Source organism: Mobula birostris, chromosome 13, assembly GCF_030028105.1.
Source record: "Mobula birostris isolate sMobBir1 chromosome 13, sMobBir1.hap1, whole genome shotgun sequence".
Lineage (NCBI taxonomy): Eukaryota > Metazoa > Chordata > Chondrichthyes > Myliobatiformes > Myliobatidae > Mobula > Mobula birostris.
In genome coordinates, this window is record NC_092382.1 from 105332557 (window position 1) to 105360170 (window position 27614).

The 27614-nt window shown below is 46.7% G+C and overlaps 1 protein-coding gene across 5 annotated transcripts in view; it reads left to right on the plus strand.

Moving 5' to 3' along the window:
* The first annotated feature begins 205 nt into the window (after nt 1-205).
* Nucleotides 206-27614, plus strand: part of LOC140207273 (uncharacterized) — a 61772-nt gene continuing 34363 nt past the window's right edge. For 2 of the 5 annotated variants that reach the window (XM_072275740.1, XM_072275744.1), the window contains exons 1-3: nt 19335-19422; nt 23761-23932; nt 24426-24545. In XM_072275740.1, coding sequence (XP_072131841.1) covers nt 23863-23932; nt 24426-24545 — 190 coding nt within the window. In that variant the 5' untranslated portion in view covers nt 19335-19422; nt 23761-23862. Of the gene's footprint in view, nt 293-11874; nt 11995-12848; nt 13012-19334; nt 19423-23760; nt 23933-24425; nt 24546-27614 lie in introns of those variants that run through there. The other 3 variants (XM_072275741.1, XM_072275742.1, XM_072275743.1) reach the window with 3 other exon arrangements.

A 27614-nucleotide genomic window follows, 5' to 3' on the forward strand; every position in this document is an offset into this window, starting at 1 on the left:
AGGCAATTGTGGGGACTGTGAGTGAGAGGTGGCGTCTGGTGTTACACCTCTCCCATTCCACCGGATATCTATCACCAGGTTCTGAGCCTCGCCAAGCTCTGCGTGCACAGGGCGGTCATGCGGTGGAACAACACTTACATCAGTGACTGCAGTTTCACCACCCTTTACCTGGCCTCCTCTCTCCTCCCCTTCCTTCCTCTTCTCGCAGCACACCGCCCGGTCACACACACACACCATCTCCGAGAAACACACACAAATCGAGAGTACTGGAACGCCGAAGTGCTGGGTATTGGTGAGTGGGGAGACGGGGGGGTGGAGGGAGCTGCACATTTTTTCTGACTCCAGTACAGTGTACTGCGAAGGTGCGGGAGGTACTTCACACGTCTGACACCAGGAGTGTGATTGGATAATATTTTGCGTTTCAATGGTTGTCTGGCCAAGGTACTGTATTTAGTTCGGTGTGGAGGGAGCTGCACTCTGTGTCTGAACACGGGAGTTTGTAATGGGACGGTGTGAAGGGAGCTTGACTCTGAGTCTGACCCCGGGAGTGTGTGATGGATCGTTGCGTCGGGAACATCACTCATTGTATGTTTCCCGGAGTGTGTGATAGGATTGTATGGAGGGTGCCACCCTCAGTCTCTAACTCATAGTCATAGGTCAGAGGACTTCGGCGTTTAAACAGACTCTAATCTGAGATAGGGGGCAAGAAAATGGTAACTCACACTTTCTGCTCCACTGTCCTCCCCTTCCTTCTCTATGATTCTAAATTGAATAAGTGAGGAGACGGAGATCCTGGTCCATATAGGAACAAAGGACTTCGGTGAGTAATGTCAGGTAGTTCTGCAAAGTTAGGTCAGGGATTTAGCCATAAAATTAAAGAACATGACCATTACCCCAGCCACTGAGATCAGACTCAGGAAGACCATACAGTCCAGCAAGTGGTCAAGAGTTGCTTTAGCTGGGAGGGCTTCAGAATTTGGGATCGGTGTGTCTTTTCCGAGGAAGGTAGGATCTGTACAGAAGAGATGGCAGACGGTTTACACCTAAATTGGAGGAGTTCACACGAGCGGGAGGAGTTGCCAGGACTGTGCCTGAGAGTTTGGTGGAGAGTTGTTAAACTGGAGTTGCAGGGGGATGGGACTCAGGGCTGCAGAGCAGAAAACGAGTCAGCGTGGAGACAGATATTGTTAAGGCCTCAGACAAAGGCAGGAATCAAAAGGTTGAGCATCATGCGATTGGTGCCCTGAGCTGTGTATAGTTCCATGTAGGAAAATTTAAAGAAAGGCAGGTGAGCTCAGCGTATGAATCAACACTTTGAATTATGATATTGTAGCCATTATTGAGAACTGGTTGTAAGAGGAGAAAGTAGGTCAGCACGATATTTCTGGGTGCCCTATTTTTAGACGTGAGAAACCGGAAGGCTAAAGGACTGGGCAGAGAAAATGTCACCGCAGTGCACAGTCAGAACAGATAAGAGAACTCGTGTCAGTCAGGCTTTGTGGGTGGAAATGAGGCATAAGAAATGTATGATCATGTTCAAGGGGCTACATTATAGACCAGCCAACAGTCCGCTGGGTTAGGAGGAATAAACCTGAAGAGAGATCGTCGACTGTCAACGAAACAAAAGATTGTGAGAGCAGGTGATAATTCACTTTCCCCGTAAAGCCTGAGTCGGATACTGCAAAAGAACAACTGGGAGAGAGGTTTTTTTTTTCAAAAATGTTCAATACGTAGAGGTCTCAACGAGAATGAGAGACAGAGAGAGAGAGAGAGAGAGAGAGAGAGAGAGAGAGAGAGAGAGAGAGAGAGAGAGAGAGAGAGAGAGAGAGATACTTGATTTCCTACTGCGGAATGAAACAGGTCGGCCCTCCAGACTATCCACAACACCCCCAAACTTCGTCTCATCAGCAGATTTACTATCCCATCCCTCCACTTCTTCATCCTGGTCTTTTGTAAAAATCACGAAGGGCAGGGGTCCCAGAACAGATCCCTGAGGCACACCAGTGTCACCTGCCTCCACGCAGAATATGATCCGTCCACAATCACTGTTTGCTTTCTGGGCAAACCAGTTCTGGATCCACAAAACAGTGTCCACTTTGTCTCCCACATAACCATATATCAATTACAGCACAGGAAGAGTGCATTATCTGCCCTTCTACTCCGAGCCGAACTCTTACTCTCACCTAGTCCAACCCTTCAATCAGCCCATAACCCTCCATTTCTTTCCTGTCCATATAGCTATCCAATTTAACTTTAAATGACATTATAGAACCTTTCTGAACCACTTCTGCTAGAAAATATTTCCATACAGCTATCACTGTCAGAGTAAACAAGTTCCCCCTCATGCCTCCTTACTTTCTCAGTAAGCCTTGCATTGGATACCTTATCAAATGCTTTGCTGAAATCCATATACACTACATCCACTGCTCTACCTTCATCAATGTGATTAGTCACATCCTCAGAAAATTCAGACAGGCTCGAAAGGCACGACCTGCCTTTGACAAAGCCGTGCTGACTATTCCGAGTCATATTCTGCCTCTCTAAATCTTTTCCAAAAAGCCCCAGGACATCCTCTTTCTATATACCCATACGCTTTAGCTTTTCCGTCCGCTGTAAGCCATCCCTGCAATCGTCAATATCCTTTTCTGTAGAGAATACTGAAGCACTGTATTTGTTAAGTACCTCTGCTATCTACTCCGGCTCCAGACGCACTTTTCCATTGTCACACTTGATTGGTCCTATTCTTGGCGTTAACCTATTATTGGTCTTAACCACACCTACTAAGAGACCTGACACCTGACCAAGTACCTTTCCCAATACCAGATCAGTACAGCCTCCCCACCTGCAGCGGTGGCGCTATGCCTGATCAGCAGTGTCACACCCCCTCCTCTGTTGCCTCCCTCCCTGTCATTTCTGAAATTTCTAAAGCCCTTCGTTCCAAGTACCCATTCTTGACGTTGAGCTTCCAAGTCTCTGTAATGGCCACGATAGTAACCCTTTTGACAAGGATCCACACGGTAGGCTTATTCAGAAAGTCAGAAGGCTTTGGATCCAGGAAAGGTTAGCTAGGTGGATTCACAAATGGCTTGCCTGCAGAAAGCAAAGGCTCGTTGTAGAGGTCGTGGAGGGTTGATACTAGTGGTATCCCACCAAGGATTGGTGCTTGGAACTCAACTTCTCGTGATTTTTATTAGCAACCTAGATGTGTGGGCCGAAGGCTGGGTTTACAAGTTTGCAGAAGACACAAAGTTCGATGGTGTTGTGGATAGTGTAGAGGATTGTCGAAGATTGCAGTGAGACATTGATACAATGCAGAAGTGGGCTGAGAAGTGGCAGATGGAGTTCAACCCGGAGAAGTGTGAGGTGGTACACTTTGGAAGGACAAACTCCAAGGCAGAGTACAAAGTAAATGGCAGGATACTTGGGAGTGTGGAGGAGCAGAGGGATCTGGGGGTACATGTCCACAGATCCCTGAATGTTGCCTCACAGGTAGATAGGGTCGTTAAGAAAGCTTATGGGGTGTTAGCTTTCATAAGTCGAAGGATAGAGTTTAAGAGTCGCGATGGAATGATGCAGCTCTGTAAAACTCTGGTTAGGCCACACTTGTAGTACTGTGTCCAGTTCTCGTCGCCTCACTAAAGGAAGGATGTGAAAGTAGTGGAAAGGGTACAGAGTAGTTTTACCAGGATACTGCCTGGTGCAGAGAATATGCATTATCATCGGAGATTAAGCGAGCTAGGGCTTTACTCTTTGGAGAGAAGGAGGATGAGCGGAGACATGATAGAGTTGTACAAGATAACAAGAGGAATAGATAGAGTGGATAGTCAGCGCTTCTTCCCCAGGGCACCACTGCTCAATACAAGAGGACATGGCTTTAAGGTAAGGGGTGGGAAGTTCAAAGGGGATATTAGAGGAAGATTTTTTACTCAGAGAGTAGTTGGTGCGTGGAATGCACTGCCTGAGTCAGTGGTGGAAGCAGATACCCTAGTGAAGTTCAGGAGACTGCTAGACAGGTATATGGAGGAATTTAAGGTGGGGTGTTATATGGGAGGCAGTGTTGGAGGGTCGGCACAACATTGTGGGCCGAAGGGCCTGTACTGTGCTGTACTATCCTATACCCTATGTTCTAATGAAGTAGATTTTGAACAGTGCAGTGTAGCTTGCAGAGAGATTTAGGCCAGTTAGAAGAGTGGACTGAAAGATGGCAGATGGGGTTTAACGCTGATAAATATGAGGTGCTACATTTTGGTACGGCTAATCAAAATAGGACATACATGGTAAATGGTAGTGCATTGAAGCATGCTGTAGAACAGAGGGTCTAGGAATAATAGTGCATAGTTCCCTGACTGTGGAATCACATGTGGATAGACTGGTGAAGAAAGCTTTTGGTATACTGGCCTTCATAAATCAGAGCATTGAGTATAGGAGATGGGATGTAACGTTGAAACTGTACAAGGCATTGGTAAGGACAAATTTCGAGAATTGTGTGCAGTTCTGGTCATTGAATTATGGGAAAGATATCAACAAAATAGAGAGAGTACAGAGAAGATTTACTCGAATGTTACCTGGGTTTCATCACCTAAGTTACAGAGAAAGGTAGGTCAAATATGATGGCAGAATATAGTCTTAATGGTAAGACTCTTTGCAGGGTGGAGGATCAGAGGGATCTTGGAGATCGAGTCCATAGGACACTCAAAACAGCGGCGCAGGTTAACTCTGCGGTTAAGATGACATACGGTTTATTGGCCTTCATTAATCATGGAATTTAATTTAGGAGCAGAGAGGTAATATTGCAGCTATATAAGGCCCTTGTCAGACCCCACCTGGAGTACTGTGCTCATTTTGCGTCGCCTCACTGCAAGAAGGATGTAGAAGCCATAGAAAGGGTGCAGAGCAGATTTACAAGGATGTTTCCTGGTTTGGGGAGCATGCCTTCTGAGAATAGGTTGAGTAAACTTGGCCTTTTCTCCTTGTAGCGACGGAGAATGAGAGGTGTCCTGATAGAGGTGTATAAGGTAATGAGAGGCAGTGATCGTGTGGATAGTCAATGGCTTTTTTTCCAGGGCTGAAATGATTGCCACAAGAGGACACAGGTTTAAAGTGCCGGGTAGTAGGTGGGTAGAGGAGATGTCAGGGGTAAGTTTTTTTTTTTTTACTCAGAGAGTGACGAGTGCTTGGAATGGGCTGCCGGCAACGGTGGTGGAGGCGCATTCGATATGGTCCATTCAGAGACTTTTTGAGCTTAGAAAAATAGAGGGCGATAGGTCGGCTTAGAAATTTCAAAGGTAAAGATATTTTCGGCACACCTTTGAGGGCCGAGGGCCTGTTTTGTGCTGTAGGTTTTCTATGTTTCTATCTCTAAGCACACAATTACACCCAACCCCTGCTCCTGTTTTTTTCTCTTCATCAGCTGTTCTTCTGCTGTTTTTTTGGTGTTGGTCTGACTCCCAGGTCAACACGGGCTTCCTCTGACAACGGTGGCTTTCACTTCTGAGCTCAGAGAGGCAGATAATTCTCGACAGGATGGACGGCAGCGAGACTTACATGAATGTGAATGTGAAGTTCGCAAAGACGGACACACCGTCTCCTTTCCGAGGTGAAAGGGGCAGAAATGACGGAAGGAGGGTGTTTAAATCTATGTTTGTCCACGAGGGCGTGTAACGGGAGAGTGTGGAAGGAGCTTGCCTCTACGTCTGATCATGGAGGAGGGAGTGGTGTGATGCAAAGTGCAGAGGGAGATTTTCTCTGTCTCTGACCCCAAAGGTGTGAGAACAGTCGGTGTGGAGGGAGCTTTTTCTCTGTGTCTGACCCAGAGGGTGTGTGATGGGATGGTATGGACGGAGCTTTATTCTGTATCTGACCAAGGAAGTGTGTGATAGGACGGTGTGGATGGAGATTCAATCTGTGTCTGAACCCGGCAGTGTGTGATGGGACGGTGTGGATGGAGATTCAATCTGTGTCTGAACGCGGCAGTGTGTGATGGGACGTTGCGGAGGGAGCTTTTCTCTGTGTCTGACCCGAGGGTTTTTGGAATGGGACAGTGTGGAGGGATCTTCGCTTTGTTTCTGAGGCCGAGAGGGTGCGATACGGCATTGTGGAAGAAACATCACTCTGCGTCTGACCCTGGGTTTGAGTGATGGGACGAAATGGAGGGAGCTTCACATGTCGTCTTACTCGGAAACTCTTGGATGGTCCGGTGTGGAGGGCGCTCCACTCCATGCCTTACAACGGGAGTGTGTGACTCGACCGGGCGAAGGGAGCTTCACTCAGTGTCTGACCGCAGAAATGAGTGCAGAGGGGGCTTCACTCTGCGTCTGACCTAGGGAATGGGTGATGGGACGGTGAGGAGGGAGGTTCACTCTGCTTCTGAGCCCGGGAATATACGATGGCACTTTATGGATTTAGCTTCACTCAGTCTTTGATCAAGAACTGTGCGATGCGACGCTATAGAGGGAAGATCACTGCGTCTGATCCCGGGAGTGTGTGATCGGACGGTGTGGAGGGAATATCACTCTGCATCTGAACCCGGAAGTGTGTGACTGGACCGTGTAGAGGGAGCTTCACTCTAAGTCTGTCCCCGGAAGTGTGTGTTTGATTGTTGCGTTGGGAACGTCACTCATTGTATGTTTCCAGGAGTGTGTTTAGGGTTGTATGGAGGGTGCCTCCCTCAGTCTCTGACTCATAGTCATAGGTCAAAAGATTTCGGCGTTTAAACAGACTCTAATCTGACATAGGGAGCAAGAAAACGGTAACTCACACTTTCTGCTCCAAAGGCTGCGATCAGTGAACCTTTTCTGTGGCCCCCACCTTCCTCCCCTTCCTTCCTCTTCTCTCAGCACATCATTCCTTCTCTATGATTCTAAATGGAGTGAGTGAGCGGCCGGAGATCCTGGTCCATATAGGTAACAATGACATCGGTAAGTATAGTCAGGTGGTTCTGCAAAGTGAGGTCAGGGATTTAGCCATTAAATTAAAGGACAGGACAATTACCCCACCGACTGAGTTCAGACACAGGAAGACCATACACTTTACCAAGTGGTCAGGAGTTGGTCTTGGGTGGAGGGCTACAGAATCTGAGATTAGTATGTATTTTCCAAGGAAGGTGGGAACTGCACCGAAGAGACGGAGGACGTTTTACACGTAATCTTGAGGGTACTTATGTTTGAGCGGAAGGACTTCCCAGGACTGTGCATGAGAGTTTGGTGGAGAGTTGTTAAACTGGAGCTGCAGTGTGATGTGATTCAGAGCTTCAGAGCAGATAACGAGTGGGTGTGGAGACAGATGTTGGAAAGGCCTCAGACAAAGGTAGGAATCAAAAGGTGGAGCATTATGCGACTGGTGCACTAAACTGCGTATAGTTCCATGCCAGGAAAAAAATAAGGAAAGGCAGGTGAGCTCAGGGCATGAATCAACACATCGAATTATGATATTGTCGCCATTATTGAGAACTGATTGTAAGAGCAGAAAGTAGGACAGCACGATATTTCTGGGAAACCTATTTTTAGACACGAGAAAGCGGAAGAATAAAGGAGGAGTGGTAACATTACTGGGCAGTTAAAAATGTCACCACAGTGCGCAGTCAGAACGAATAAGAGAACTCGAGTAAGTGAGGCTTTATGGGTGGAAATAAGGAATATGAAATGTATGATCATGTTCATGGGGCTACATTATAGACCAGCCAACAGTCCGTTGGATTAGGAGGAAAAAAATCTGCAGATGGAACATAGAACATAGAACATAGAATAGTTATACCAACACTCAAAGCCTGCATCCCATATAACCCCCCACCTTAAATTCCTCCATAAACATGTCTAGAAATCTCTTAAACTTCACGAGTGTATCTGCCTCCACCACTGACTCAGGCAGTGCATTCCACGCACCAACCACTCTCTGATGGAAAAACCTTCCTCTAATATCCTCCTTGAACTTCCCAGCCGTTACCAGAAGGCCATGTCTTCGTGTTTTGACCAGTGGTGCCCTGGGGTAGAGGTGCTGGCTATCCACTCTATCTATTCCTCTTATTATCTTGTACACCTCTATCGTGTCTCCTCTCATCCTCCTTCCCTCCAAAGAGTAAAGCCCTAGCTCTCTTAATCTCTGATCATAATGCATACATTCTAAACCAGGCAGCGTCCTAGTAAATCTCCTCTGTACCGTTTCCAATACTTCCACATCCTTCCTATAGTGAGGTGACCAAAACTGAACACAGTACTCCAAGTGCGGCCTAACCGGAGTTTTATAGAGCTGCATCATTACCTCGCAACTCTTAAACTCTATCCCTCGACTTATGAAAGCGAACTCCGCATAAGCAGTCTTAACTACCCTATCCACCTGTGAGGCAACTTTCAGGGATCTGTGGACATGTACCCCCAGATCCCTCTGCCCCTCCACACTACCAAGTATCCTACTATTTACTTTGTACTCTGTCTTGGAGTTTGTCCTTCCAAAGTGCACCACCTCACACTTCTGCGGGCTGAACTCCATCTGCCACTTCGCAGCCCACTATGCATCCTATCAATGTCTCTCTGCAATCTTCGAATCTGCACTATCTACAACAGCACCAACCTTTGTGTCGTCTGCAAACTTTCCAACCCATCTTTCTACCCACACAACCAGTTCTTGAATAAAACTCTCAGTAGTAGAGCTACTAGAACAGATCCCTGTGGGACACCACTAGTCACAACCCTCCAATCTGAATGTACTGCCTCCAGTACGACCCTCTGCCTTCTGCAGGCAAGCCAATTGTGAACCCACCTGGCCCAAACTTCCTGAAGGAGCCCATGCCTTCTGACTTTCTGAATAAGCATACCGTGTACAATATTGTCAAATGACTGACGAAAAACCATGTAGATCACATCCACTGCACTACACTCATCTATATGCCTGGTCATCTCCTCAAATAACTCTCTCGGGCTTTTTAGACGTGATCTGCCCTTCACAAAACCATGCCTGATCAGACCATTATTCTCTAAATGCCCATATATCCTATCTCTAAGAATATTTTTCAACAGCCTTCCCACCAGAGACAAAAGGCAAGCTTGTCTATAATTACCCGGACTATCCCGACTACCTTTTTGAAGAAAGGGAAAACATTCGCCTCCCTCTAATCCTCTGTCACCATTCCCGTGTATAACGAGGACATAACGATCGTACTCAGAGGCTCAGCAATCTCTTCCCTCGCCTCGTGGAGCAGTCTGGTGAATATTCCGTCAGGCCCCTGGGACTAATCCGCCCTAATGTATTTTAACAACTCCAACACCTCCTCTCTCTTAATATCAACATGCTCTAAAACATCAACCTCACTCATATTGTCCTCACCATCATCAAGTTCCTCTCATTGGTGAATACCGAAAATAAGTATCCGTTGAGGACCTCGCTCACTTCCACAGCCTCCAGGCACATCTTCCCACCTTTATCTCTGATCGGTCCTACCTTCACTCCTGTCATCCTTTTTTCCTTCACATAATTGAAGAATACCTTGGGGTTTTCCTTTACCCTACTCGCCAACGTCTTCTCATGTCCCCTTCTTGCTCTTCTCAGCCCCTTCTTAAGCTCCTTTCTTGCTTCCCTATATTCCTCAATAGACCCACCTGATCCCTGCTTCCTAAACCTCATGTATGCTGCCTTCTTCCACCTGACAAAATTTTCCACCTCACTTGTCACCCATGGTTCCTTCACCCTACCATTATTTATCTTCTTCATCGGAACAAATTTATCCCTAACATCCTGCAAGGGATCTCTAAACATCGACCACATGTCCATAGTACATTTTCCTGCAAAAAAGCAACATCCCAATTCACACCCGCAATTTCCAGACTGATGGCCTCATAATTTGCCCTTACCCAATTAAAAGCTTTCCTAACCTCTCTGATTCTATCCTTTTCGATGATAATGCTATATGCCAGGAGATCGCAGGCAAAAGATTGTGAGAACAGGTTATTATTAACTTTCCCCGTATAGACTCAGTCGCATACTGCCAAAGAACCACGGGAAGTGTTTGTGAAAGATGTTCAATACGTCGAGTTCCCGAAGACAGAGAGAGCAATACTTAATTTCCTACTGCGGAACGAGACAGGACAGCCCTCCAGACTATCCTCAACACCTCCAAACTTCATGTCATCAGCAAATTTACTATTCCATCCCTCCACTTCCACATCCAGGTCATTTATAAAAATCACGAAACGTAGGGCTCCCAGAACAGATCCCATAGGCACAGCACGGGTCATCAAGTCTATAACCACTCTCAGCCGTCTGTGAGCAAGCCGGTTCTGGATCTACAAAACAATTCCCCTTTGTCTCTCATGCCTCCTTACTTTCTCAATAACCCTTGCATTGGATACCTCATCAAATGCTTTGCTGAAATCCATATACACTACATCCACTGATCTACCTTTATCAATGTGTTTAGTCTAATCCTCAAAATAATTCAATCAGGCTCACCCCGCGACCTGCCTTTGACAAAGCCGTTATGCCTATTCCGAATCATATTATGCCTCTCCAAATCATTTCCTAAACTACGGGACATCCTCTTTCGATATACCCATATGCCCAATCTTTTCGGTCCGCTGAAAGTCATCTCTGCAATGCCAAGTATCCATTAAGTACCTCACTGTATCCTCCGGCTCCATACACACTTTTCCATTGTCACACTTGATTGGTCCTATTCTTGGTCTTATCCTATGATTGGTCTTAACCTCACCCACTGAGACACCTGGCACCCGACCAGGTGCATTTTCCAATACTAGATGAAGTACAGCCTCTCCTTCTGTAGCTGTGGCGCTATCTCTGATCAGCAGTGCCACGCCCCTCCTGTTTTGCCTCCCTCCCTGTGACTTCTGAAGCATCGAAAGTACTGCTCTATAACTAACCATTCCTGACGTTGAGCTTCCAAGTCTCTGTAACGACCACCATAGTAAGGCATTTGACAATGTTCCACACAGTAGGATTATTCTGAAAGTCAGGGACGTTTGGCAAGGTGGATTCACAGTTGGCTTGCCTGCAGGACGCAGAGTGTCGTGGTGGAGGGGGCACATTCGGTTTGGAGGGTTGTGTGTCGTGGTGTCCCACAAGGATTGGATCCTGGACGTCTGCTTTTCGTGATTGTTATTATCGACCTGGATGTGTGGGTAGAAGGGAGGGTTGGCAAGTTTGCAGACGGCACAAAAGGTCAGTGGTGTTGTGGAGAGTGTAGAGGATTGTCGCAGATTGCAGAGACACATTGATAGGATGCAGAAGTGGGCTGAGAAATGGCAGATGGAGTTCAACCCGGAGAAGTGTGAGGTGGTACACTTTGGAAGGACAAACTCCAAGGCAGGGCACAAAGTAAATGGCAGGATACTTGGAAGTGTGGAGGAGCAGAGGGATCTGGGGGTACATGTCCACAGATCCCTGAAAGGTGTCTCACAGGTGGATAGGGTGGTTAAGAAAGCTTAATAGAAATACTATAATCCTAATCCTCTCTCTTTCCCCAGTCTCTGCCGTCACTCTACCCCTATTTCCCTCAATATTTTCCTATCCCTCTCACATTTCCCCAGTCCATCCTCATTCATAACCTCGCTCCCTTCTTTCCTTTCGCCACTCTCTTGCTCCTTTACCGGTTCTCTACCCCCCATTCTATCCTATTTTCCCGCCCACCGCCGTAATATCTCACCTTCCTTCTCCCACCCCTCCCACTATACATTACACCCTGTGTCTCCACGTCTTTCTCCCCGCACTTGCCCCTCTTCATCACTTTTTCCCCCACTTAAGAGCGCGCTCTCTCCCCATATCTTACCCCCCTCTCTGCCTACTATCAATTCTCCTCTCCATCCTCAGTCTTTCGGCTCGCCCCCTTCCGTTCCTCTCTCTCCCTCATTCTCTCTCTTTCACTCCCAGCCGGTCTAACATCAGCCCACTCAGTGCTGAACGGTCGGAAAGAGGGACTTCTCATCAGTGATTTTGAAGATCCGCCCATTGCCTCGGGAACCGCCGAACTATCAGCGACTGCACAAGCAGGTTAGAGTTCACGTTAATGACGTCATTCTGAAGGGGTCACGTGCTGTACGTACAAGTTTTCAATTCCAATACATCTGCATCGCTGCTTCCTCTGGCAGCTCGTTCCATAGACGGACAACCATCTGGGTAAAAAAAAAATGTCACTGAGGTCCATAATTAAATCTCTTTCTGCTGTCACCAAACCCTGTGCGTTTTGATACTCGATTCTCCAAGCGTAATTAAATTGACTCTGCGCATTTACCCTATCTGTGCCCCTCTTGGATTTATACTCCTCTGTAAGGTCACCCCTGAGCTCCAAATTGTAAATTCCCAACCTGTTTGACTCATCTCCATAACTCATCCCTCGGGTCCCTGCAGTATTCCAGTAAATGTCCCATCACTCTTCCCAACTCAGTGGTATGCTATCTCGAGCAGGGCGACCTGGACTGCGCACTGTACTCCAAGAGCGGCCTCACCAACGTCTTGTACAACTGCAACGTCACCTCTCGACTCCCGTACTCAGTGTCCGGACTGATAAAGTCCGGCGCTTCAGGCGCCTTCTCCACCGTGCTGATAACAAATGTCTTCATATTTTGGGAACCGTGTACCTGTAGCCCCGTGTCCATCTGTTCTATAACACTTCCCGGGGTTCCTCCATTCAACGTAAATGCCCTACCCTGTTGTTTGTCTGCCTGAACTACGATAGCTCGCATTTATCCGAACTGAATTGCAATTGCTCCTGCTCGGCCACTTCACCAGCTAATCGAGATCCCACTTTAAGAGAAAACTGTCTTCTCTATTTACCACCGACGTTAGTGTTCTCTGCAAGCTCACCAACAGCATCTTGTATAATCTGCTACAATTATTCTATATAGTTGACAAAGAATACTGGTCCCGCCACCTTGGTGAACATCGCTAGTGACGGGCTTCCAGTCTGAGAAACGAACGATAACATTAAACATTTCCTCCTACCGCCGAGTCAATTGTCTCTCCAATCAACCATCCTTCCCAGCGTCGCACACCATCTTCCAGAGCTGTGTACGTTACATTTATCACCCCGTCTTGATCGGTCATCCACAATCAAACTGGTCAGACAGATCTCCTTGGATTCCACATCATCCCCAGACCAGTCTATCATCTGAGCCCTTCTTGATAGCCTTGTTCAAGCCGCTTAAATCTTTGTTAAATTCCATGTACGGTAAATCTAATACCTGTCAAATCATCTTGACAAGACTCCATGGGTCTCACGCCATCGAGTTACATTCTTCCTCTTCTGTTTTCTACTCTCCCTATCTTCCTCTCCCCTCCCATATCACCGCTTCGATCCTTCTTCTTCGTTCTCCACCTCCCTTTCATCAATCTTCAATCTGCCATCTGGGTCTTCACTATGAACTTGTTAAAACCAGCGTAAATTTTATCTTCCAATCTGAACACATCAAATTCCCTGCAACCCTCACCATTACACAGAGTAGGCTACCAACTGGAAGCATTAAATGCCTAATTGATTTTTCCAATACCTCACTTCGACTGCACTGCTCTAGTGGGCTGCCCTGGTTCCTCACTCAAAAAATAGAAACTGTTCTGCCCGTGACCGCAAGATTCTGCAGACCGTTGTGGACAGAGCTGAGCACAGCTCTGAAACCAGCTTCCCCTTCATGAATTCTGTCTACGCTTCCTGCCTCGGTAAAGCAGCCAGCAGCATCAGAGAACCACCTCCAGCTACACCGGAAATTCTCTCTTCTGCACCCTCCCATCGGAGGGAACATGAGAATGCAGGTCTCACTAGGCTCAAGAACAGCTTCTATCCCACTGTTATCAGAATATTGAACGGTCACCTACTGTGATAAGATGCACTATTGACCTCACAATCTACCTCTACCCGGTCCTTGCCCCTGTTGTCTGCCGGCACTGCAATTTCTCTGTAACTGTGGCACTTTTTTCTGCATTCTGTGATTGATTTACCTTGGTCTATTTCAATGATGTGATCTGTATCCCAGTGGCCACACATTTTAATTCCACAACCCATTCCGATTCTGATATGTCTATTCTCAGCCTTCTCTACTGTAAAGGTGAAGCCACACTCAGGTTGGAGAAACAACACCTTATATTCCGTCTGGGTGGCCTCCAACCCGACGGTATGAACATTGACTTCTCAGACTTCCTCTAATGCCCCAACTCACCCTCGTACCCCATCCGTTAATTAATTTATATACACACATTCTTTCTCTCTCTCTCTCTCTCCTTTGTTTCTCCCTCTGTTCCTCTGACTATTTTATGTTAAGATAGAGTGGTAAATTGGATTCGTAAATATGCAGAGAATGCTAAGGTAGGTGGAGTTGTGGATAATGAACTCCCTCTGTCCCTCTGAATATACCTCTTGCCCATCCTCTGAGTTTCACCCCCCCTTGTCTTTCTTCCCGGAACTCCTGTCCCATGATCCTCTCATATCCCTTTTGCCTATCACCTGTCCAGCTCTTGGTTCCATCCCTCCCCCTCCTGTCTTCTCCTATCATTTTGGATCTCCCCCCCCCTCCAACTTTCAAATCCCTTACTCACTCTTCCTTCAGTTAGTCCTGACGAAGGGTCTCGGCCTGAATAGCCGACTGCACCTTTTCCTACAGATGCTGCCTGGCCTGCTGCGTTCACCAGCAACTTTGATGTGTGTTGCTTGAATTTCCAGCATCTGCAGAATTCCTGTTGTTTGTGGATAATGAAGTAGGTTTTCAAAGCTTGGAGATAGATTTAGGCCAGTTAGAAAAGAGGGCTGAAAAATGGCAGATGGAGTTTAATGCTGACAAATGTGAGGAGATATATTTTGGTAGGACTAATCCAAATAGGACATACGTGGTAAATGGTAAGGCATTGAAGAATGCAGTAGAACAAAGGGATCTCGGAATAATTGTGCATAGTTCCCTGAAGTGGAATCTCTTGTGTATTGTGTGCTGAAGACAGCTTTTGGGATGCTGGCCTTTATAAATCCGTGCATTGAGTATTGGAGTTCGGACGCAATGTTGAAATTTTACAAGGCATTGGTAAGGGCAAATTTGCAGTATTGTATACAGTTCTGGTCACAGAATAATAGGAAAGATATCAACAAAATAGAGATAGTGCAGGGAAGATTTGCTCGAATATTACCTGGGTTTCATCTCGGTTTTATGGTTTCAGCACCTAAGTTGCAGAGAAAGGTTAAACGAGTTCGGTCTTTATTCTTTGGAGAGCAGAATGTTGAGGGGTGACTTGATAGACGCATTTAAAATTAGGAGGGGGATACATAGAGTTGACAAGGACGTGTTTTGTTGCATTTGGAGGTGGGGGGATTCAAATAAGAGGACATGAGTTGAGAGTTGTAGGTCAATAGTTTAGGGGTAGTATGAGAGGGAACATCTGTACTCAGGGAGGGGTAGCTGGGTGGAACGAGTTTCCAGCTGAAGTGGTTGGGACAGGTTCGCTGTTGTCATTTAAAGTTAAATCATATAGCTATATGGAGCGGCAATAAAATGGAGGGTTTTGGACTGGGTGCAGGACGGTGGGACTAGGTTCGGCACGGGCTAGGAGAGCCGAGATGGCCTGTTCCCGAGCATTAATTGTTATATGGTTATATAGATAAGTGGTTCATTTTGGTAGATCAAATATGATGGTAGAATATAGCCATGGCCATAGTCATAGTCATAGTCATACTTTACTGATCACGGGTGAAAATGGTTTTCGTTGCAGTTGCACCATAAATAATAAATAGTAATAGAAATAGTAGTAGTAATATTACTATTAGTAAATAGTAAATAGTAATAGTCATAGAAATAATAAATAGTAAGAGAATAGTAATAGGCAATAGTAATAAATAGTTAAATAGTAATATGCAAATTATGCCATTTAAGTATGAAATAAGTCCAGGACCAGCCTATCGGCTCAGGCTGTCTGACCCTCCAAGGGAGGAGTTGTAAAGTTTGATGGCCACAGGCAGGAATGACTTCCTATGACGCTCTGTGCTGCATCTCGGTGGAATGAGTCTCTGGCTGAATGTACTCCTTTGCCCACCCAGTACATTATGTAGTGTATGGGAGGCATTGACCAAGATGGCATGCAAATTAGACAACATCCTCTTCTCAGAGACCACCGAGAGAGAGCCCAGTTCCATCCCCACAATATCACTGGCCTTACGAATAAGTTTGCTGATTCTGTTGGTGTCTGCTACCCTCAGCCTGTTGCCCCAGCACACAACAGCAAACATGATAACACTGGCCACCGCAGGCTCGTAGAACATCCTCAGCATCGTCCGGCAGATAAAAAGGACCAAAGTCTCCTCAGGAAATAGAGACGGCTCTGACCCTTCTTGTAGGCCTCCTCACTTTCTGGGACCAGTCCAGTTTATTATCAATTCGTATCCGGAGGTACTTGTAATCCTCCACCATGTAATACCATTAATGGTTATACACGGCAGTGTGGAATATCAGATGGATCCTGGAGACGGGGTCCATATGACACTTAAAACAGCTACGCAGGTTGACTCTGTCGTGAAGTAGGTATATGGTTTATTGACCTTCATTAATCGTAGAATTGAATTTTGATGCCGAAAGGTTATATTGCAGCGATATAACATAGAAAATAGGTGCAGGAGTAGGCCATTCGGCCCTTCGAGCCTGCAATGCCATTCAGTATGATCATGGCTGATCATCCAACTCAGAACCCTGCACCAGCCCTCCCTCCATACCCCCTGATCCCTTTAGCCACAAGGGCCATATCTAACTCCCTCTTAAATATAGCCAATGAACTGGCCTCAACTGTTTCCTGTGGCAGAGAATTCCACAGATTCACCACTCTCTGTGTGAAGAAGTTTTTCCTCATCTCGGTTCTAAAAGGCTTCCCCTTTATCCTCAAACTGTGACCCCTCGTACTGGACTTCCCCAACATCGGGAAAAATCTTCCTGCATCTAGCCTGTCCAATCGCTTTCGGATTTTATACGTTTCAATCAGCTCCCTCCTCAATCTTCTAAATTCCAACGAGTATAAGCCTAGTTCATCCAGTCTTTCATCATATGAAAGTCCTGCCATCCCAGGAATCAATTTGGTAAACCTTCTCTGTACTCCCTCTATGGCAAGGATGTCTTTCCTCAGATTAAGGGACCAAAAGTGCACACAACACTCCGGGTGTGGTCTCACCAAGGCCTTGTACAACTTCAGTAGTACCTCCCTGCTCCTGTACTCGAATCCTCTCGTTATAAATGCCAACATACCATTCGCCTTTTTCACCGCCTGCTGTACCTGCATGCCCACTTTCAATGACTGGTGTGTAATGACACCCAGGTCTCGTTGCACCTCCACTTTTCCTAATCGGCCACCATTCAGATAATAATCTATTTTCCTGATTTTGCCACCAAAGTGGATAACTTCACATTTGTCCACATTAAATTGCATCTGCAATGAATTTGCCCAATCAGCTAACCTCTCCAAGTCACCCTGCATCCTCTTAGCATCCTCCTCACAGTTAACACTGCCACCCAGCTTCGTGTCATCCGCAAACTTGGAAATACTGCATTTAATTCCCTCATCCAAGTCATTAATATATATTGTAAACAACTGGGGTCCCAGCACTGAGCCTTGCGGTACCCCACTAGTCACTGCCTGCCATTCTGTTAAAGTCCCGTTTATTCCCACTTTTTGCTTCCTGTCTGCAAACCAATTCTCTATCCACATCCATACTTTACTCTCAATACCGTGTGCTTTAAGTTTGCACACTAACCTCCTGTGTGGGACCTTATAGAACCCAGCTCAGACCCCACGTGGAGTAATGTGCTCTGTTTGGGTCGCCTCACTGCAGAAATGATGTGGAAACAATCAGAAGGGTGCAAAGGAGATTTACAAGGATGTTGCCTGGATTGGGGAACATGCCTCATGAAAACAGATTGAGTGAACTCGGCCTTTTCTCCCTGGAGCGTCGGAGGATGAGAGGTGTTCTGATAGAGGTGTATACGATGCTGAGTTGCAGTGATCGTGTGGATGGTCAATGGCTTTTTGCCAGGGCTGAAATGTTTACCACAAGAGGACACAGGGTTAAGGTGCTGGGGAGTAGCTACACAGGAGATGTCAGGGATTGTTTTTTTTTTTTTTTTTTTACTCAGAGAGTGAAGAGTCCTTGGAATGGGCTGCCGGCAACGGTAGTGGAGGCGGACACGATAGGGTCTTATAAGAGACTTTTGGATAGGTACATGGAGCTTAGGAAAATAAAGGATATGCAGGAAATGGGTCACCCTTGTTATTTCAAAGGTAGTGACATGTTCGGCACACCTCTGAGGGTCGAGGGCCTCTTTTGAGCTGTAGGTTTCTATGTTTCTGTCTCTAAGCCCAGAATTACACCCACCCCCAGCTCTTGGTTTCTCTCTTCATCAGCCTGTTCATCTGCTGTTTTTTGGTGTCGGTCTGACTGCCATGTCAACACGGACTTACTCAGACAAAGAACCCTTCCCCTTTGGAGCTCCGAGAGGCAGATAATCCTCAACAGGATGGACGGCAGCGAGACTTACATGACTAAGAATTTAGCTTAGACGGACACACCGTCTCTTTTCCGAGTGGAGAAGAACAGAAAGAAGGAACGAGAGAGTTTAAATCTAAGTTCGTCCACGAAGGCGTGTAATAGGAGAGTGTGGAAGGAGCTTCTCTCTACGTCTGGCCATGGAGGAGGGTGTGGTGTGATGCAATAGTAAGGAGGGGGATTTTCTCTGTGTCAAACCTCGAGGGTGTGTGATGAGGCAGTGCGGAGGAAGCTTCATTCTGTGTCTGATCCCTGGAGTGTGTGATGGGACAGTGTGGAGGAAGCTTCACTCTATGTTTGACCCAGGGAGTGTGTGATGGGACGTTGTGGAGGGAGATCCACTCTCTTAGTGACTTACGCTCCCTGCTCTGTGGAGGAACAAAAAAACAGAGAGCGGTTTGGACTTTACGTGTGGGACGAGCAGGGTCCTAGGCAGATCAGGGAATCTGGCGAATCTCCGTCACCCCTCCCTCCCTTGCGAGCTACCCCGTCTCCGGTACCCACTCCCTCACTTCGCCGTCTCCATCATCCTCTAACGGTCCACCCATTCTCCGTGACACGCTCCATCCTGAAAAGCCCTGACAATCCCCGTCGCTCCCCCGTCCCCACACGGCTCCCTCTGTGTTCACAGGCAATTGTGGTGACTATGTGGGAGAAATTACGCGTTGTGCTACACTCCCCCCCCCCCCCCGCCCTTCTAACGGATATCAGTTACCAGGTTCTGAGCCTCTCCACAGCTCGACATGCACAAACCGGTTGTGTGGTTTCACCACCAGTGGCTGCAGTCTCATCACCCTTTCACTGGCCTCCTGTCCCCTCCCCTTCCTTCCTCTTCCCTCAGCGCACCATCCGGTCACATACACGCCATCTCCGAGAGACACACACAATTCGGGACTACTAGAAGGCCAACGTTCTGGGTATTGGTGAGTTGGGAGACTGGGGCAGGGAGGGAGCTTCGCGCAGTTTCTGACTCCAGTAGAGTGTGCTGCCATGGTGCGGGGGTTAATTCGCTTGTCTGACTCCAGAGGTGCGGTGGGTCGGTGTAGAATGAGTTTCTGTCCGAGTCTGTCCCCGAGACTGTGAGATGGGGGCGGTGTGAAGGGAGATTCACTCTGTGTTTCACCCCCAGAGTGTATGTTGGGACGGTGTGGAGGGAGATTCGCGCTGTGTCTGACCCCGGGAGTGTGTGATGGGACGGTGTGGAAGGTGATTCACTCCGAGTCTGACCCCGGGAATGTGTGATGGGACGGTGTGGAGGGAGCGTCACTCAGTATGTTATTCCAGGAGAGTGTGATGGGATTGCATGGAGATAGCCTCGTTCTGTCTCTATGTTGAGTCATAGAGATAAGTCGGAGAATTTCGGCCTTTATGCAGACTCCAGTCAGAGATAGGGTGCAAAAATGGTAACTCACACGTTCTGCTCAAAAGGCTGCAATCTGAACACCCTTTCTGTGGCCTCCACTCTCCTCCCCTTCCTTCCGCTTCTCTCAGCTCACCATTCCTTCTCTATGATTCTTAACTGTGTGAGTGAGCAGCCGGAGCTCCTGGTCTACATAGTTACCAATGAAATCGATATGTATAGGGAGGTGGTCCTGCAAAGTGAGGTCACGGATTTAGCAATTAAATTAAATATATTGAATTTAAGGCTGTTAAATATAGCTATTGAATTTAATTTAATTAAATGACAGGACCACTACCAGTCCCAGTGAGGCCAGACAAAGGAAAGTCATGCAGCTTAACACGTGGTTCAAGAGTTGGTGTAAGTGGGAGGGCTTCAGAACTTGGAATCATGAAAAAACTATTGAAAATCATTGAAAGTTTACAGCAAAGAAACAGGCCTTTTGGCCCCTCTTGCCTGTGCCGAAACATTCTTCTGCATAGTCCCACTGACCTGCACCTGGACCATATCCCTCCATAAACCTCTCAGCCATGAACCTGTCCAAGTGTTTCTTAAATATTAGAAGTGCGACCGCATTTACCACTTTATCTGGCAGTTCATTTCACACTCCCGCCACTCTCTGTCTGTCGAACCGTCTCCATAATGTTCCCTTTAAACGTTTGTCCCTTCACCCTTAACCCTTGACATCTGGTTTCTCTCTCCCCTAGGTTCAGTGGAAAAAGCCTGCTTGCATTCACTCTATCTATACCCATCATAATTTTATACAGCTCTGTCAAATCTCCCTTCATTCTTCTACGCTCCACGGAATAAAGTCCGAACCTATTCAACCTTTCTCTGTAACTCTTTTTTCTCTTGTCAACATCCTTCTAAACCATATTTGCACTCTTACTAATATTCTTCCTGTAAATAGGTGACCAAAACTGCACACAATACGTCAAAATCGGCCTCAGCAATATCTTATACAACCTCACTATAACATTCCAACTCTTATACTCAATACTTTGATTTATAAAAACCAATGTACCAAAAACACTCCTTACGACCTTATCTACCTGTGACGCCACTTTTAGGGAATTTTGTCTCTGTATTCCCAGACCCCTATGTTATACTGCACTCCTCAGTGCCCTACCACTTACCTTGTATGTTCTACCTTGGTTTGTCCTTCCAAAGTGCCATACCTCACACTTGTCTGTATTAAACGCCATCCGCCGTTTGAAGCCCATTTTTTCCAACTGGTCCAAATCCCTCTGCAAGCTTTGAAAACCTTCCTCACTGTCCACTACTCCTCCAGTCTTTGTATCATCAGCAAATTCGTTGATCCAATTTAGCAATTATCATCCAGATCATTGATACAGATGACAAATAACAATGGACCCCAGCACTGATCCCTGTGGCACACCACTAGTCACAGGCCTCCATACTGAGAAACAATCCTCTACTACCACTATCTGCCTCTTTCATTCACCCAATGTCGAATCCAATTTACCACCTCTCCCTGTATAACAAGCGACTGAATATTCCCAACTAACCTTCCATGCGGGACCTTGTCAAAGGCCTTACTGTTGTCCATATAGACAACATTCACTGCCTTCCCTACACCCACTTTCCTGGTAACCTCCTCGAAAAGCTCTAACAGATTTGTTAAACATGACCTACCACGTACTAAGCCATGTTGACTCTCCATAATAAGTCCCTGTCTATACAAATACTTGTAGATCCTATCTCTTAGTACTCCTTCCAATAATTTACCTTCTAGCTATGTCAAATTTACTTGTCTGTTATTTCCCGAATTACTTTTTTTTTTGCCTTTTTTGAACAAGGGAACGACATGAGCTATTTTCCAATCCTCTGGCACTTCACCCGTGGATACAGACATTTTAAATATATCTGCCAGGTCCCCTACAACTGCAACAGTAGTCTCCTTCGAGGCTATACCCTGTCAGGTCCTATGGATTTATCCACTCTAATTTGTCTCAAGATAGCAAGCAGCTCCTGATCTTCATTTTGTATAGATTCCATGACCTCACTATTTGTTTGCCTTATTTCTATTGACTCTCTATCAATTTCCTTCATAAACACAGACGCAGAAGCCTATTTAAGGTCTACCCCACTTATTCAGTTTCCATACATAGCCGACCACTCTGATCTTCAAGAGGACCAATTGTATCCCTCCCTATCCTTCTGCTCTTCATATACCTGTAGAAGCTCTTTGGATTAATCCTCCACCTTGACTGCCAAAGCAACCACATGTCTTCGTTTAGACCTCCTGATTTCTTTCTTAAGTTTTTTTTGCACTTTTTCTGTTTATCAAGCACGCTGTTTGCTCCCTGTTTCCTTTGCATGTTATACATCTCTCTCTTCTTCTTTATCAGACTTCCAATATCCCTCGGCAGCCAAGCTTCCTTACTCTTACTCACTTTGCCTTTAATCCTGATAGGAACCTACAAACTCTGCACTCTCAAAACTTCTCCTTTGAAGGCTTCCCACTTACCAATCACATCTTTGCCAGAGAACAACCGGTCCCAATCCACGCTTTTTAGATCCTTTCTCATTTCTTCACATTTGGCCTTTTTTTTTCCAGTTTAGAACCTCAATCCAAAGTCCAGACCTATCTTTACCCATGATCAAGCTGAAACTAAAGATGCTACGATCGCTGGAACCAAAGTGTTCCCCTAAATACACTTCCGTCACCTGTCCTAACACCTTTTCTAATAGGAGATCTAATGTTGCGTCCTCTCTAGTTGGTACCTCTACATATTGGTTTAGAGAACTTTCCTGAACACAAACTCTAACTCGTCTAGACCTTTAGCAGTATAGGAGTCAAATCAATATGTGGAACATTAAAATCCCCTGCTATCACAGCTTTCTGTTTCCTGCAGTTGTCTGCTATCTCTCTGCAGATTTTCTCCTCCAATTCTCGCTGACTATTGGGTGGTCTATAATGTAACCCCATTAATGTGATCATACCTTTCCTGTTTATCGCCTCCACCCATATGGCCTCGGTGGACAATCCCTCTAATCTGACATGCCCGAGCAGTGCTGTACATTTTTCATCTTCCCCTTGTGTCATTGTTTCTTTGTCAAGGAAGGTGGGTTCTGTACAGAAGAGATGAAACTCTTACAGCTAAACTGGAGGGCTGCTCATGTCTGAGTGGGAAGATTTGTCAGTATTTTGGGGAAAGTTTGGAGGGCTTTGGGGAGAGTTGTTAAACTTGAGTTACAGGGGGAGGGATTCAGAGTTCTAGTGCAGATAGCAGAGTCGGTGTGGAGACAGATGTTGTAAAGTCCTCAGACGAAGGCAGTAATCAAAAGGTTAAGCAGGATGGACTGGTGCCCCTGCGCTGGGTACATTTCAATGCAGAAAGATTTAAAGAATGGCAGGTGAGCTCAGGGCACGAATCAATACATTGAATTGTGATAATGTGGCGATTATTGAGACTTGATTGCAAGTGAAGAAAGCTGGACGGCATAATATTTCGGGGTTCCGTATTTTTATCGTCAGAAAGTGGAAGGATTTAAAGGAGGAAGAGCGACATTACTAGCAAGAGAAAATGTCACGGCAGCTCACAGTCAGTATAGATAAGAGAACTCGTCGAAGTGAGGCATTATTAGTGAAAATGAGGAATAACAAGAATATGACTATGTTCATGGGGCTACATTACAGTCCGCTGGATTAGGAGGAGCCAGATCCCTCTCTCCAGCGACCTGCGACCTCCAACTATCTCTCTCCAACACTTTCTCCCCACTCTCACTGCTCATCCTCCAGGCGCTCATATCCCTCTCGAACTCCGTTTCGCACAGCATCAATCCCACTCCATCCGCAACAACCCCCCTCACCTCCCTTGCCTTCTCTCTTTCTCAGCTGCACATCTGCTGTTTGATGGTGTCGGTCTGACTTCTCTGTCTCCCCGACAACGGTTGCCTCCCTTTCCTGAGCTCAGAGACGCTGAGAATCCTCGACAGGATGGACGAGAGCGAGACTTACATGAACTTCGCAAAAACGAACTCAGGCATCCTGAGAAAGGCATCCCGAGGTGAGTGGTGCACAAAAAACGGTGGCGGGGGGGTGGGGGGCGGAGTGGAGGGTGGCACTCTCTGTGTGTGACCACGAGACTGTGTGCTGAGACAATATGGAGGGAGATTCAGTCTGTGTCTGACCCTGGCAGTTGTGATGGGACGGTGTGGAAGGAGCTTCAATATGTGTCTGACACCTGAAGACTGTTTTGGATTATTGGCTCCGCGCTGGTCTCCTTGAATGTGTGATGGGGCGGTGTGGAGGGAGCTTCACTCTGTTCCTGACCCCGCACCTATGCGATGGACAGTGTGGTGGGAGCTTCACTGTGTGTCGGACTACGGATTGGGTGATGCGGTACTGTACAGGGAGTTGCACTCTGTGCCTGGCCCCAGGTGTGTGTGATCGGACGGTGTGGAGGGAGCTCATCTCTCCCCACTCTATCTTCAATCTGCAACTCTCTATCCTCCATTCTCTACCGCTAACTTTCCCCGTTCTGTACTTCTTTCTCCCAGATATTCTGAGCTCCACCAATTCAGAGCTGAAAACTGGGAAAGAAGAACCCCTCAGCAATAAGGAACAAGATCCCGCCGTTGCCTCGGGGCGCGGCGAATTGCCAATCACTGCACAAACAGGTAAGAGTTCGCGGTAATTCGTCATGCTGGGGGGTGGGGGGGTCTCGAGTCATCTGCCCAAGTGCCCCGGTTTCTAATGCACCCGCCTCGACCAATTCTCTGTCAACACATTGCATAGAGTGACCATCATCTGGGTGCAAAAGATTGTCACTCGCTCCCCAATTAATTCTCTTTACCCTCATAAATCGCCCTCTGCACTCTTTCCAGCTCAGCGGCATCTTTCCTATTGCAGGGCGAAAAAAAAAAGTAAGCCGAACCCCAAGTGCACCGAACACCGACGGCATGTACATCTGGGACGTGACCTCCCGATTCTCGTACTCTGTGCCCTGGCTGATGACGATCAGTGTGTCAAACGCCCTCTTCACCGCCCTGCCTACCTGTGACACCTCTTTCTTGGACCGTGTTCCTGTACCGTGTGTCTCTCTGTTGTACAACAGTCCTCATGATTCCTCCCGTTCACTGTGCAAATCATGTCCTTTTGTTTGTCCTCCTGAAACACGATAGCTCGCACTTATCGGATCTAAATTTCATTTCCTCCTGCTCGGCGCACTTTCCCAGATAATCGGAATCCCACTGAAACAGAGAACTGTCCTCATCGTTTAGTAGGCTACTAATGTTAGTTGCATATCAAAGCATACGAACCGCGTCTTGTATAATCTGTTTCAAATGGTCGATAGAGTTGACAATGATCAATTGTCCCACCACCGAACCCTTGCTGAACATAACGGGTGACGGGCTCTCTGTCTGAGAAACGAACTTCAACGCCAAACCTCTGTTCGTCAGGCCGAGCTAATTGTATATCCAGTCAGCCATTCCTCCCAGCGTCGCCCATCATTCTCCAGAGCAGTATGTCATCGAGCCCTAATCTGTCTTCCCCGGTCAAATCAACCCGGGAACTCACCCTGGGTCTCATACCATCTCGAATCTCTCTCGTCATCTATCTTCCACCCTTCCTATCTTCCCCTCTCCCTCCCTCTATCACTCCTCCGTTCCTTCTCCATCTCTCCCTACCTCCATCTCTTCCACCTTCCACAGCGATCTACTAGCTGGAACCTTGTGAATGGACTTGTTAAAGTCAGCGCACATTATGCCTACCAATATGCACAAATCAGTCAGTCAAATCTCCCTGGGGACCACACCATTATGCAGAGTAGCCTACACATTTGAAAAATAATTTTAAAAAAATGCCACATTGAATTTCCTATAAATCACATCTGTTACAATGCTGTCATGAACCGTCCTGGTTCCTCAATCCAAATATAGAAAATGCTCCCCATGTGACAGCAAGAAACTGCGGAACTCTGTGGACACAGCTGAGCAGATCTCGGAAAGCAGCCGCCCTTCCAGGGACTCTGTCCACACTTCCTTCTACCTCGATAAAGCAGCCAGTATAATCAAAAAAACACTCTCGGACATTATTTCTTCTGCACCCACCCCATGGGAGAGACGATACGAAAGCATGTCTCACTGGAACATGGAAAATCGAAATCTACAACACATTACAGACCCTTCGGCCCACAATGCGGGGCCAACCATGCAATCTACTCTAGAAATTGCCCAGAATTTCCCTCCCGCCTCGCCCCCTATTTCTCTATCTAAGAGTCTCTTCAAAGACCGTATTGTATCGGGTCCCAACACCGCCGCCAGTTGTACATTCTACGCACCCACCAGGTTATGTGTGAGAAAACCTACCCCTCGCAATCCCTCGGTACCTATTTCCAAACACCTTAAAACTATGCCATGATCAAGGCCTCCCTTCATCTTATGCACCGTTATCGGGTCACCTCTGATCCTCGTCGCTTCATGGAGAAATGGTCAAATTCATGCAACCCATTTTCATAATTAAGGCAACATCCTTGTAAATCTCCTCCTGATTATCCACATCCTTGCTGTAGTGAGCTGACCAGAAATGAACACATGTGGGGTCTGGGGTCTGACTAAGGTCTCATATAGCTGAAACTAGTCTCAGAGAATGTTTCTATCCCATTGCTTTCTGACTATTGACCGATCCGCCATTACGAAATTAGGGAGTATCGACCTCATAAATTCGGTAGTCGTGGCGTTTGTATTTTATTGTTTGCCTGATCTGCACTTTCTCTGTAACTGTGACATTTTATTCTCCATTATGCTGTTGATTTGCCTTGTTCTACACCAATCAAGTGACCTGTATCTCTCGATGCAGCTGGGAGCTCTTCTGTTTGTGATCAATATAGAAAATAGAACATAGAATAGTACAGCACAGTACAGGCCCTTCGGCCCACAATGTTGTGCCGAACCTCAAACCCTGCCTCCCATATAAGCCCCCACCTTAAATTCCTCCATATACCTGTCTAGTAGTCTCTTAAACTTCACTAGTGTATGTCCCTCCAACACTGACTCAGGCAGTGTATTCCACGCGCCAACCACTCTCTGAGTAAAAAAACCTTCCTGTAATATCCCCCTTGAAAATCCCACACCTTACCTTAAAGCCATGTCCTCTTGTATTGAGTAGTGGTGCCCTGGGGAAGAGGCGCTGGCTATCCACTCTATCTATTCCTCTTATTATCCTGTACACCTCTATCATGTCCCCTCTCATCGTCCTTCTCTCCAAGGAGTAAAGCCCTAGATCCGTTAATCTCTGATTATAATGCATACTTTCTAAACCAGGCAAAGTCCTGGTAATTCTCCTCTGTACTCTTTCCAATGCTTCCACATCCTTCCTATAGTGAGGTGATCAGAACTGGACGCAGTACTCCAAGTGTGGCCTAACCAGAGTTTTATAGAGCTGCATCATTACATCGCGACTCTTAAACTCTATCCCTCGACTTATGAAAGCTAACACCCCATAAGCTTTCTTAACTACCCTATCCACCTGTCAGGCAACGTTCAGGGATCTGTGGACATGTACCCCCAGATCGCTCTGCTCCTCCACACTACCAAGTATCCTGCATTTTACTTTGTACTCTGCCTTGGAGTTTGTCCTTCCAAAGTGTACCACCTCACACTTCTCCGGGTTGAACTCCATCTGCCACTTCTCAGCCCACTTCTGCATCCTATTATTGTCTCTCTGCAATCTTTGACAATCCTCTA